This window comes from Chelonoidis abingdonii, chromosome 9, assembly GCF_003597395.2.
Source record: "Chelonoidis abingdonii isolate Lonesome George chromosome 9, CheloAbing_2.0, whole genome shotgun sequence".
Classification (NCBI taxonomy): domain Eukaryota; kingdom Metazoa; phylum Chordata; order Testudines; family Testudinidae; genus Chelonoidis; species Chelonoidis abingdonii.
The window spans coordinates 60,654,337-60,666,919 of record NC_133777.1 but is presented as its reverse complement, the minus strand read 5'-3'; the positions used below and the strand labels follow the sequence as shown (position 1 = coordinate 60,666,919).

Genomic DNA, 12,583 nt, shown 5'->3' with positions numbered 1-12,583 from the left:
AGAGTAGCTTTGTGCCCAGAACAGAACAGTGGTATTTGGAACTGTAGGAGTAATTAGCCAAAGAAAGAATTGCCAATTGCTGTAGAGAGCAACTTCATGAATTTGAAGATATTTGGATCCTGGGGAAAAAATAATCTTGAGATACTTAAAGAATGCTATCTAACCCATTCTCGCCCTGTTCTCTCTTTACTTCTCCTTATTCGTTTAGGTCTTTATTACTGTGACTCCCATCCTATCGCGTTATGTGTATGTAGTATTGTCTGGTCTTGCAGCTTTAACAAGTTGTAAAATTGCAGAATTCTATTGGCAATTCTGCACTGTGCACTATTTTTGGAATATATACGGTCATTAACCCTTTTGTATTTTTCATTATAAAAACAATTGAAAAAAGATTGTAAGACTGCTCTCCTTAACCTGCCGTATCATATAGCAGCTAAATCCTGTAAATAATGCTGCATGAAAGTATTGCCATAGATCAGGTAGCAGAGTTCTACTGTATGTCTTAAATATCTCCATAGAGAGAAAACGCCTTTGATGTGGTGCAATATCCTCATCTCCTTTTTGGTATCTGGATCGTTGCTAACTGACAGCAGTGATGGGGAGTTGGATCCACTTTGACAATCTGGGTAGAAACGAGCAACCCTTAGTGTAGCATATGAAGGTAACTGATTTTCAAAATGGTTTAGTCCCATATGGTATATAACTCAGCTACCCTAGGTAGTGAATATCGCTTATGGTAAAATACCATAGGTTAGAGGATTAATTTAATTCAAATTAGAAGCCACTTTTGGGAGAAGTTTACATAGGGACAAGGATCATCCTTACCCTATAAGGATACAGCATAGAGTGTGTCACTATGGGTCATCCATTAATTCCTCTATCTTGTAAACTTACCTAATTGATTCACCACCAGGAATGCCCTCTTTTTCAATATATGGAGCTATTACCAGAATTTCCTTGCAATGTCAGTTTCAAAAGCAGCATGTCTCAGAATGGAGACTGCTCTTGAACAGGAGGTAAAACATAGACTAAGCTCTTTAAGTAGGAGGAAAGAATACAAATGCCAAGTTCCAATAGAAAAACAAACTTTCAGAAATAAGAGGGAGATCCAATAGTCCAAGACAAATGGAATGGAAGACTGAAGGATTTCATCTTCACCATCTTTCCCAGATGGAGAAGCAGTTTCACTTCAGAATAAGTTTCCTGCAGAAGATTTCTTGCTCTGAAGAAATTCTAAGAACTCTTGCAGAACAATAAATAACACATTCATCCAGCAAGCATTGAGGCTGTCAGACTGGACCTCAAGTTGAGTGGTAGAACCTGACCTTGCTTCTGAGACAAAGAAATCTAGTAGCTTGGGCACAAGGGCTTGAAAATCCACTACTACATCCAGTAAATCAGTGTATTGGAATCAATGAGGTAAGGCTTGGGCTATGATCAAACCCCGGTTCCATCATGTCTCACTTTTTAAACCAGGGGATAAAGGAGATGCACATCTTTATGAATTGGCTCTTATCAGGCAGTCATCAAGGTAGGAGGGCCATTACTACTGCTAGACTTCTTCTGGGAGCTCCAATGATGCTGTAAATAGGGCCGGCTCCAAGTACCAGCCAAGCAAGCTAGTGCTTGGGGTGGCAGATTCCAAGGGGCAGCATTCTGTCTAATATTTTTTTTTTTTTGGCGCTTCACCACTTCCACTGCCCCTGCAGGTTTTTTTATTTTTGGTTTGCTGCTTCTGCCGCCCTGTAGGGGGCGGCAGCGCAGAGGAGGGGAGCTGCTGGGAGCAGTGCCGGGTCTGCAGCAAGCCCGGCCCGGCAGCCCGGCCACTGGAGCGGCGCGGAGCCCTCCCAGCAGGCGGCGCGGCACGAGGGGCTGCATGGCGAGCGCCCCGCTTAAGGAAGCCCTGGCCACCCCCTTCTCTCTCCAGCCCCCCCACCCCCGCTAGCTGGGGTGCGCACTCCGCTGTCCGGGGTCTGCAGGGCTGGGAGTCCCCTTGCACCCGCGCGCCCGTCCCTCCACAGGTATTTTTTCTTTTTTTTGTTTTTGTTTTTCCCTCCCTTTGCTGCCCCGCCCCCCTTCACTGCTCCGGCCGGCAGGTTTGTTTCACACCCCTGTCATAAACAGATAGCTAAGGGTTAATGTTTCTTTCACCTGTAAAGGGTTAACAAAGGGAACCAAACACCTGACCAGAGGACCAATCAGGAAACCGGATTTTTAAAGCTCAAGAGTGGAATGTTTGGTCTGTGTCTTTTGTCCTCTCGGCTATGAAGAGATTTCTATCTTCAAGCTTCTTAACCCTTCAGTTTCCAAGTTGTGAGTACAAAGTAGTAAAAACATAGGCTTTTTTGTGTTTGTTTCATGTGTCGTAGCTGAATGTTATTAAATGTATTTCATTTTGAATAAGGTTTTATTCAATTTTTTCTTTTAAGTAATTGATCCTTGTATTGTCAACTTGATACAGAGAGATATGTTGGTTTTCTTCTTTATATACAAGCTTTCTTTTAAGACCTTGTTCTGAGTTTTCTCTGGGTAGGCTAAGAACTAAGGGAGAGAATTATCGTTTTGTGTTAGATCTACGGAGGGTGGATCTGAAAAGCCTCAGGGGGAGGAGGGGGAGCGAGAGAGATACTTAATCCTCTCGTGCTGTGTTTCAAGGACTTGAAGCTGTACTGTCCAGAGTAAGCCCCGGAGTGTGGTAAAGAGGAACAGAGGAGGAGTGTAATTTCCTTTGTTTTAACTCAGGGCATCTGAGTCTTGGGGTCCCCCAGGGAACTTTGGTGAGCCCGAGGAGTTCCCAGGCTGGAAATTCCTGGCTGGTGGCAGCGATATCAGATCTAAGCTGGTAATTAAGCTTAGAGGGTTCATGCTAGCTTCTCAGTTTATGAACGCTAAGGTTCAAATCTGAGTAGGAAGCTACAACAGCCCCCCTCCCCTTTGTCGCTCCGACCAGCAGGCAGGTTTCCCGGAATTCCCAACCCACCCTTCGCTGCTCCAGTCGGGCAGCAGGTTGGTTTCCCATCCCTTCCTTTTGCTGCTCCGGCCGGGGAGGCAGGTTGGTTTCCTGCCGCCCGCCTTTGCTGCTCCGGCCGGGGAGGCAGGTTGGTTTCCCGCTCCCTCCCCTTGCTGCTCCTGCCGGGCAGCAAGTTCGTTCCTCCTGCCCCTTTGCCTTTCTGGCTGCTGCGCAGGTTTTTTTTGTTTTTTTTGCTTGGGACGGCAAAAAAGCCAAAGCCGGCCCTGGCTGTAGAATGCCCAAACTAGTTAGGTCATTCCCCCACACTGAAGCAGAGGTACTTTTGATTATTTAGGTGAAACAGCACAGAAGTAACAATGAAACTGCCATACGACATCAGTAATGCAGTCCACTTAATCTACTGCCCTGTCCCCAGGAGGGGCTAGTACCATGTATTTCAGATAAAGGTGCAAGAAATCCTGTACTTACCAGATAATTTAACCTGCCCCCAAGTTTTCTTGTAACCATTCCCCACCATCCAGTAATTAAAATTTGCCTTCTAAATTCTGATGTTTCAGGGTATATACCTGTCAAAACCCTATTACTATAAACTTGCATATTTCCTATACATTTAAGACTACAATTCTTTTTTGTAACGCCTGCAAAGCTCGACCTCTGATATTCTATGGCAATTAGTCCTACAGTTTAATTTTAGATTGTAAGAAAAATTGTAAAGTTAGTTTTGAATCTCCCACCTTTCAACTTAATCGATGTACCCTTGTTCTTGTGTTACAGCAAAAGGTGACCAGAAGTTCTTGGTCTACCTTTGTTGTACCCATTCATCATTGTGTCTGCTTTTGGGTCCAAACTTAATTATCTCTGCTCTGAGTTTTTCCATTTCTTTAATTCCTCTCAATTCCATCTAATTCTGCTATGTTTTTGAGATGCAGCAGTTAGAACTCACAGTATTCTAAGTGAGGGCATACCATTGATTTATAAGGTCATTATAATTTCCATTTTGTTCTCCACCCTGATCTTTTATGCATCTTAACGTTCTATTTGCTTTTTTGACTGCTGCTGCACATTGAACAAAGGTGTTCATTATTCTAGTCACAGTGATGTTCAGGTCTTTTTTCCTTAGGCAAATTGAATTTAGTATCTATTAACATATACAAGTAATTTAAATTACTCCTTCCAATGTGCATTACTGCGCATGAAGGCACACAATTTCATTTAGCATGAAATTCACCTTGCCTGTTCACATCTCTGAAAACTCCACTCTTCTTTAGTCTTGACTAACCCCAAGCAGATGCGTTATCTGCAAGATATCACCGAGTGCTCTCCCCTTTTCCAAAACAGAAAACCCAGTCTTAAAATGGAGCCTTGTCACACCACTAATATTTTGCCATGAGGAAAACTGATAATTTATTCCAATGGTTTCCTGTCTTAACCAGTTACTGACCCTTGACTATTAATATACTTCTCACTCCATGACTACTTAGTTTCTTTAGTAATCTCTTGTAAGGGTCATCAAGAGGCCTTTTGCAGGTCCAAATTGTGGAAGCAGAGAAAGAACTGACAGAGATTTGAAGCGGATTTCACAGTTAGTCTTCTTATGTGAGCAAGAGTCAGGCTACCTGTAGACTTAATAATGTGAGATTTGTAGAAGCAAGGATTGTGTGAGGCGAGTGGGAAAGAACTGTGTGAGAAGTTGTTGAGACCTTATGTTAGATAAGCATGGAATGTAGAAGCTGTGCTGGTTAGTCCTAGAAAATAATGATCTTGTATGCATTCTATACTTTAGTTATCATTTCAACCAATATACCATGAACATGAGCAGGCTTACTTGTCTCAACTCTCAAGATCATTCCAAGCACTTTATTTCAAAGATACAGGTGTTAGTTACAACCCTCTTATCCTCTAGTACAGTAGTCTGTTTTAACAAGGCTGCATATTTTTTCAAAACAGCTGATCCATTTAATTCTTAAATTATTTCAGAAGTCTTGGAGATAGGTCACAAGGTCCAGATGGCATGACGCTTATTATGTCAATTTGATCCAGGACCTCTTCTTTTGACACATCAATCTCCAATAGTACCTCAACAACTCTCCTGCTCTAGTGAAGACCTCACCTCAAAACAGTTTCTCAGCAATATCCTTATCTTCCCAGATTTTTACCTTTTGGTGGTCCAGTGGGTCCACCAGCTCCCTTCCGAAATACTTACATAATCTCTTATTTGTATTTATTTTTAGCTATTTACTCTACAATATCTGTCTTGGATCTCTTAATTTCCTTCTTACATATGGCCTCATGAAATGGTATCCTGAAGAGAGGATGGGGAAAGACATGGCATGGTGCAAAAATGGATTTCTTACAGTCTACAGGATCTAATAACTTCTGTTTCTCTGCTTCCTCCCCAATCCCAGTACTCACCCAATACTTCCCACTCCCAATACTCAGCAAGCACATCTTTCTGCATTTTTCTCTAGAAACTTTACCAATATAACTCTATAAAAGTGATGACAAATTCAGTAGTTACATACTTTGTTTAAAGCTGATGGCTCAGTTATCAAGCTTATCTATCCATGTTTTTCAGGTGTTACCACTGCTACCAGATCAATACAGAACAATGGCTAATATGACTTTAAGCAACTCATCAATGTTTTTCTTTGAATTATCTAATTTACTTTGAAATAGATTTATCTTTTTAAATCCTGAACTGGAGTCTAAGTTAGGAAGAATTAAGTATAAAAATTTTGAAGTTGTTGCATGCCCTCTAGAGGCTGGTTTGGTGCATGTAAAATAGATTAATAAGCCATTTAAGAAAAAGTTAAATGTTAGATCTATTCCCCACCAAAAGTAATGCAGCTGCAGAACTACATAATTAGGAAGAGCAGAGCAGTCTATTCAGAATAATAGTGTTTCAGAATATTAAAATTTCTTCAACTGAAAATCAGTATTTAATAACCCACCTCAAATAGTTTACAGAATCAGTCTGTTTCTGATGTATCAATACGAGCTATTTTTCTTCTTCTGTAAATTTCTACCCAACCACAAAGAAAATTCACTACAAGATGGTATTTTGCAATACAGCACAGCAAGTTGTGAACGTATTTGTTTTAGTAGTATTAAGTGCATATTGGTAACAAATATCTTGCATATTACATAAAAGAATGTAAAAATATGTAATCAAACTAATAAAGGCACTTACTCTAAACAAGAACTCTTCATTCCACTTTGGATTCAAGGTCTACAGATAAAGAGACAATATTGTGATTACACATAGTGTTTTGTACTATTGTCTTGCTTGAAGATCTGCATCCATTTCAGTTGGTGACACTCTCTTAAGAACAAACAAGTTTTTCACTTTGCGAGTTAAGATACAAGCAGTCATAGGCCCAAAACCAGGCCTCATGCTCTCCTCCAGTGTAGTGCAGAAGGGAGCCAACTCAAACAAATATTGCTAGATTCTGGCCAGTGCACATGGAAAAGGCACAGAAAGAATGCCACTGTTGCAGTTAGGGAGTGCATGTTAAGTTGGGGAACAGTGACTGCTAAATGCTCCCCTGTAAATCCAACTGATTTTCTATTTGTCAGTGGCCTTGAGGTTAGTGAGCTAAAAACGTAACTTCTACTTGCCCCTCTACGTGTCATAGAGGGACCAATAGCAGCATGGCTCTTCAGTGAGCTATGCTAGAGATGGAGGAAGGGACAGAAAAGGTGAAGGCCCCATGATGGCACCACACCTCCCCATGTACGGCCTACTTTTGAGACTATACATCCCTTTTCCATTCCCTGCCATTAAGAAACATATTGAAATGAGAATTCCACAGCAATGCCACAGCTGAGCTGCAGAACTAATAGTGTAAATTATAAATTATAGAAGGTTCCCTTCCTTAGATTCCCCCAACTCTTACCCTCAAAGAGGTAAGGGGGAAATGCAGTCCTACTTATTCCCATCTTAGCTTTCTAACTGGATTCTTGATAAAATAAGGGGAAAAAAGGTAAGTCTAACCTTTTTAATTGTTTTTGTTTGAACACTGGTAAAGATTCCATTCACTGGCTCATAGACTGTCACTTTCACATAAGGATCACTGGAAAAAAAGGGCTGAAGTTAAAAAAACTCCAACAGTTGTCAGTATTATTCTTAATTAGTTTTTAAAATGCTGAAATGTAAGCATCTTCGCAACTCTTGTTCATTTAAAGGCCAGAAGGGACTACTGTGATCATTGGTCTGACCATCTGTAGTCCAAAGAACATAACCAAAGTAATTCCTTTTGAACTAGATCATAGGCTGTAAAAAACATCATATCTTGATTTAATGATTGACAGTGAGAGAATCCATCATGATCCTAAATTGCTCCAATGATTAATTACCTCCACTGTTAAAAATGTACAGCTTATTTCCAGTCAGAATTTACCTAGCTTCAACCTCCAGACATACCCTTATCTGCTAAAGAACCCATTATGAAATATTTGTTCCCCATATAGGTAATTATAGACAGTGATGAAGTCACCTCTTAATCTTCTCTTTGTTAAACTGAACAGATAGAGCTCTGTAAAGTATGTTTTCTAATCCTTTAACTCTTGTGCTTCTTTTCAAAACCCTCCCCAGTTTATCAACATTCTTGAATTGTTGACCACTAAAACTGGCAACAGAGTGTTACAGAAGCTGTCACACCAGTGCCAAATACAGAGATAAAATAACCTCTCCCCCTCATACTCGAGATACCCATTTATGCATCTAAGGATCCCATTAGCCCTTTTGACCAGTATCTCGCTGAGAGCTCATGTTCAGCTGATTATCCACCATGACCCCCAAATCTTCTTTAGAGTGCTTTCCCAGGATAGTTCCCCATTTTGTAAATGTGGCCTATATTTGTTTCTAGATGTACGCGTTTACATTTAGCCATATTAAAATGCATTTTGCTTGCTTGAACCAAGTTTACCAACTAATCCAGATCGTTCTGTATCAGTGACCTCTCCTCCTCATTATTTACACGACCCCAATTTGTGTCATCCGTAAACTTTAAACAGCTATTTTGTGTTTTCTTCCAGGTCATTGGTAAAAGCGTTAAATAGTGTAGGGTCAAGAACCAATCCCTGTGGGACCCCACTAAAAACACCCCCTCTCCATGGATTTTCTGTTTACAATTATATATTGAGACCTACCAGTTAGCCATCACTTAACGTATGACTTGTTAATTTTGAATAGCTCTGCTCTAAAAAAAACAAGTGCCTTAAAGAAGTCTAAATATATTACAGCATCACTATTATCTTTACCAACCTAACTTGAAACTTCATCAGTCAGTTTGACAGGATCTATTTTCCATAAACACTTATTGAATGGCATTAATTATGCTGCCCTCCTTTAATGCTCAATTAACAGAATCCTGTATCAGCTACTCCATTATCTTGCCTGGAAACAATGTAAGACTGACAGGCCTATAGTTTGACAAACTGGACACCATCAAATTAGGCCTGAATAAAGACTGGGAGTGGATGGGTCACTACAAGAACTTAAACAAATAAACAAAAAAAAGAAACAACTAATTTACCTATGCTAATTTGCCCCTACTGTTACTCACACCTTCTTATGAATTGTTTGAAATGAGCCACCCTGATTACCACTACAAAAGTGATGTTTCAGCCTGCTGATAATAGCTCACTTTAATTAAATTGTCTCGACACCCCACTTGATAAGGCAACTCCCATCTTTTCATGTACTGCTACATATATCTTCCTACTGTATTTTCCAGTCCATGCATCTGATGAAGTAAGTTTTAGCCCACAAAAGCTTATGCCCAAATAAAATGTGTTAGTCTATAAGGTGCCACAAGGACTCCTCACTGTTTTTGCTGATACAGACTAACATGGCTACCACTCTGAAACCTGTCTCCCTTCTACAGTCACCCACATCTACTGAGCTGGTGGATTGTGTGCCATACTTTAGATCAGTGGTCACCAACTGGTTGATCACGATCAACCGGTCGATCCTAAAGGATCTTTCAGTTGATCGCGATCTCTGGCACCACAGCAGGGCTGCCGCTAAGACAGGCTCCCTGCCTTCCCCAGTCCCACATTGCTCCCAGAAGCAGCCATCATAGCCCTGTGGGCGGGGTGGGGGAAGGGGGAAGAGGTCTCCCTCTGTATGCTGCTCCTGGCTGCAAGCACTATCCCTGCAGCTCACATTTGCCAGGAACGGGGAGAGCTGAGGCTGATGGGAGCTGTGGGGGTGGTGCTTGCAGAGAGGGGCAGCGTGTGGAGCCACCTGCCCCCTCCCCCAAGGCTACAGGGGTGCATTGGCCCCTTCCAGGATCAGCGTGGGGCCGGGGTAGGCAGGGAGCCTGTCTTAGCAGCAGCCATGCTACGGTGCTCACCAGGAGCTGCCAGAGGTAAGTGCTGTCTGGCAGGAGCCAGCACCCCAACTTCCTCCTGCACCCAACCCTCTCCTGCACCCTGAACCCCAGCCCTGACACCCCCCCCCCCCGGAGACAACACCCCCACCTGCACCTCAACATTCTGCCACAGGCCAGAGCCCCCTCCTGCACCCTAACTCCCTCCCAGAGCTTATACCCCTCACCCACTCCTGCACCCCAAACCCCAGGCTCAGCCCAGAGTCCCCTCCCACACTGCAAACCCCTTGGTCTTGGCCAGAGCCCACAACCCCTCCCAAAGCCCCACCTCCTACCCCAGCCCAGTGAAAGTAAGTGAGGGTAAGTGACAGAGGGGAGGGGGGATGAATGGAGTAAGTGAGGTGGGGCTTTGGGGAAGGGGCAGGGTAGATCCTGGATTGCCCTTAAATTCAAAAAGTGATATTGGGCATAAAGAGGTTGGAGACCACTGGTCTAGCTCCTACTAACTAACATTCAACGCAGCTGCCACTTCCTGCTGCTAAGGCATGAATAAGAACAGGGATTACAGCATTCACAGCTAATATTTTGAGCTATTGTGATTTAGCTACAGCCTTACCTGCAGAAAGATATGCTTACGACACCTGACCAAATAGACTCTTGCGCAAGACAACAAGGAGTCTTCAGTTTGACAGCCTTACTCGAAAGGGTCAGAGACTGGATAATTAGCGTAATTTTCATTTTTTTTTTTTGGCAAGGAAGTTTAACAGGACGTGAATGTACATTAGTACTATATGGAATAGTAAACCGAGTATTATCCAATATTATATTTTTGTGAAAAAAAAAAAAATGTACCATCAACTCCGCCTTTACAGACCAAGCACATACCCTTACCTGGCTCCTAAAATATCCTTTTTGGCCAGACCAATTCCAGCTATGATCTTCACCCTCACAATTCGTGTGTTTTCCTGAAATATAAAATAAAGTTACAGTCCACCCCAACCTCAATTTAAAGTTTTTTACCACAGTTTTTAAAAAAAACAAAACAAAAAAACCAAAACCCCCAACTAACTTTTGGCATAACTGATTTCAGACTGAACACTAGTCTAATCGAGATACTGTATTTTGATACAAATCTGCTTCTGAAATTCTGGATGATTTATTTTACTTGCATCCCTTATTAAATATTACCACCACTGATTCACACCATACTAAAAACAGATCTTAGTTAACTTGAATTGCTGAGATCCCAAAATTATCATGATATGTTTGGGAAATATCCTCCAGATTACACATTTCTTTCCTGGAGGACCAAAAGAATTGAAAGTCTGCTCAACAGGATGAATCAGTCAGTAAGGAAGGAAATTCCCAGAGACAGAGGATAACCGAAAGAATAAAGGATTGTTATATGCCGCAAACAGCTTGCTCATTTGTATATAAAAACGTCAACATTTATTACTTCTGCAAAATAGTCTTATCAGGAGCATTTTACTTCAAGTGGTAGGTAGTTAACCTAAAGATGGTTAACAGAGAGTGAAGCCAGATCTAGACTAGGAACTTTTGCCAGTAATATTAGTTAGGGGTGTGATTTTTTTTTTTTTTAAAATTACATTTGTGTACTGGCAAAAGCCTTAATGTAGACAGTTACACAGATCTGAGTGCTTTTGCCAGGATAGCTTATTTCGGTCAAGGGACTGGTATAAACTATATACTGGCAAAAGCACTCCTACTGATCTAAGTTGAGTCTACACCAGGAGGGTTTGCTAGTTTAGCTATAGTATAGCTAAGCTATACCAGCAAACTTTGTCTAGTGCAGACTAGACCTCAGTATCACTACAGTTTGTTTTGTTAAACTCTAGGTGTTCCTAGAAATGATTGCTCATTATTCAGGGTAGAGCAGTAACAGCTTAATTTAGGAACTACATATTCAAAACAAAGTTGGCATGCTGTGAGGCTCTGTATACGATAGCATAAGAGGCCTTATCAAGTTTAATATAGGAGACCTCTTGAGATGACCTAGGAGACCAACACAACCAGGAATGCTAGAACTCTTCCAATGCCATTTTGGAAGGAGAAGGATTAACCATTTCCTGCTTTGATAATAGCTTTGTAAGGGACCAGCAGTTTGAGACCTCCCTGCTGGGCCCACAAATTACTCATGCTGCCCCAAACAAGGGAGGGTGGGTGAAGGGGGTGACAATCTAAAGGGGAGAACATGTGATTGCCCCATGTCTCCTCTACCTAGTGACATCTTCCCTGCCCAGGTCCGCTGCCACTCTCCCCACCATGTTACCTGCATGGGAGTGAAGGGTACTCTGTCCTCCTCTTGCTGCACCACCCCCCCACGGCATTTTCTGCTCTCTCCCTGGCAGCCGTGTCTGGGCAGGCTGGAACTGCATCTCATGCGGCTAAAGTGACCATTCTGGGTCGCTGCTCTGTGCGGTGCAGCAGCTCCCTGAGAGAGCCTGGCTGCAGAGGTGGTGGTGCCCCTCCACCCCACCTCTGCAGATAGGGGCCAAGCTAGCCAGAAACATGCCAGAGGGAGGGGAATCTGGCTCACTCAACTCTTGCCCCTGGCAGCCAGGCTCAGGGAGGGGGATGCTGCTACATCACTGGCAATCATGCAGTCGCCAAAAGCTTTGTTGGCATAAGATTGCCAATGATGGCCATAAAATAGTGTGGATGGATATTCATTTTAAAGGACCTAGCTAGAAATTGATCCAGGTGATGCTCAACCTGCAAGGGAGCTACGGCCCTTCGGGATTTGCCATGATGGAGTGCAAAAAAAAAAAAAAAAAAATTCCTTCCTACAACCTCAGATTGGAGAACAAGCAATTGTCCCCATCCCCAAATTTAAAATTATTAGAAAGTCATTTTGGGCTAATAACCTTGAAGTCAAATGGTAGTTTTGCACGTTCAGTGCATGGAAGAGGACAATCTGTCTTTGAGCAGGGGATTGGACTAGATATCTACCTGAGGCCCCTTCCAACCCTGATATTCTATGACATGTGATGTGGGTTTTAACCAGGCTACAATTTTTATTAGTCAAATTACATCCCAAGTTCCTGCTGAGGGACAGCCCACCAGTCACTCCCAGCTCACTGATCCTTTGCCATTCCTGAAGGCTTCCTCTGCAGGGGGAGCCAATCACCACACTAGGAGGGTCTCTAGGTGCCTCCACTCGTCCACTAGCATCACTGCCTCTTTCAAGGGTTGAGGCAAGAGGGGACATAGACCCAACCACAGCCAGCACTGCCATCAAGTGCATTGGCGAGGTAGT

At 42.5% G+C, this 12,583-nt stretch overlaps 1 protein-coding gene across 1 annotated transcript in view; it reads right to left on the bottom strand.

Annotated features, from left to right (window-relative positions):
* The window catches only part of NEDD4 (NEDD4 E3 ubiquitin protein ligase), a 111,928-nt gene that overhangs the window by 78,062 nt on the left and 21,283 nt on the right, over positions 1–12,583 (bottom strand). The window contains exons 2-4 of the mRNA XM_032777638.2: positions 10,198–10,271; positions 6,966–7,044; positions 6,162–6,200 (exon numbers count right to left, since the gene is read on the bottom strand). Of these exons, the coding sequence (XP_032633529.1) occupies positions 6,162–6,200; positions 6,966–7,044; positions 10,198–10,271 (192 nt within the window). The remainder of the gene's footprint in view (positions 1–6,161; positions 6,201–6,965; positions 7,045–10,197; positions 10,272–12,583) is intronic.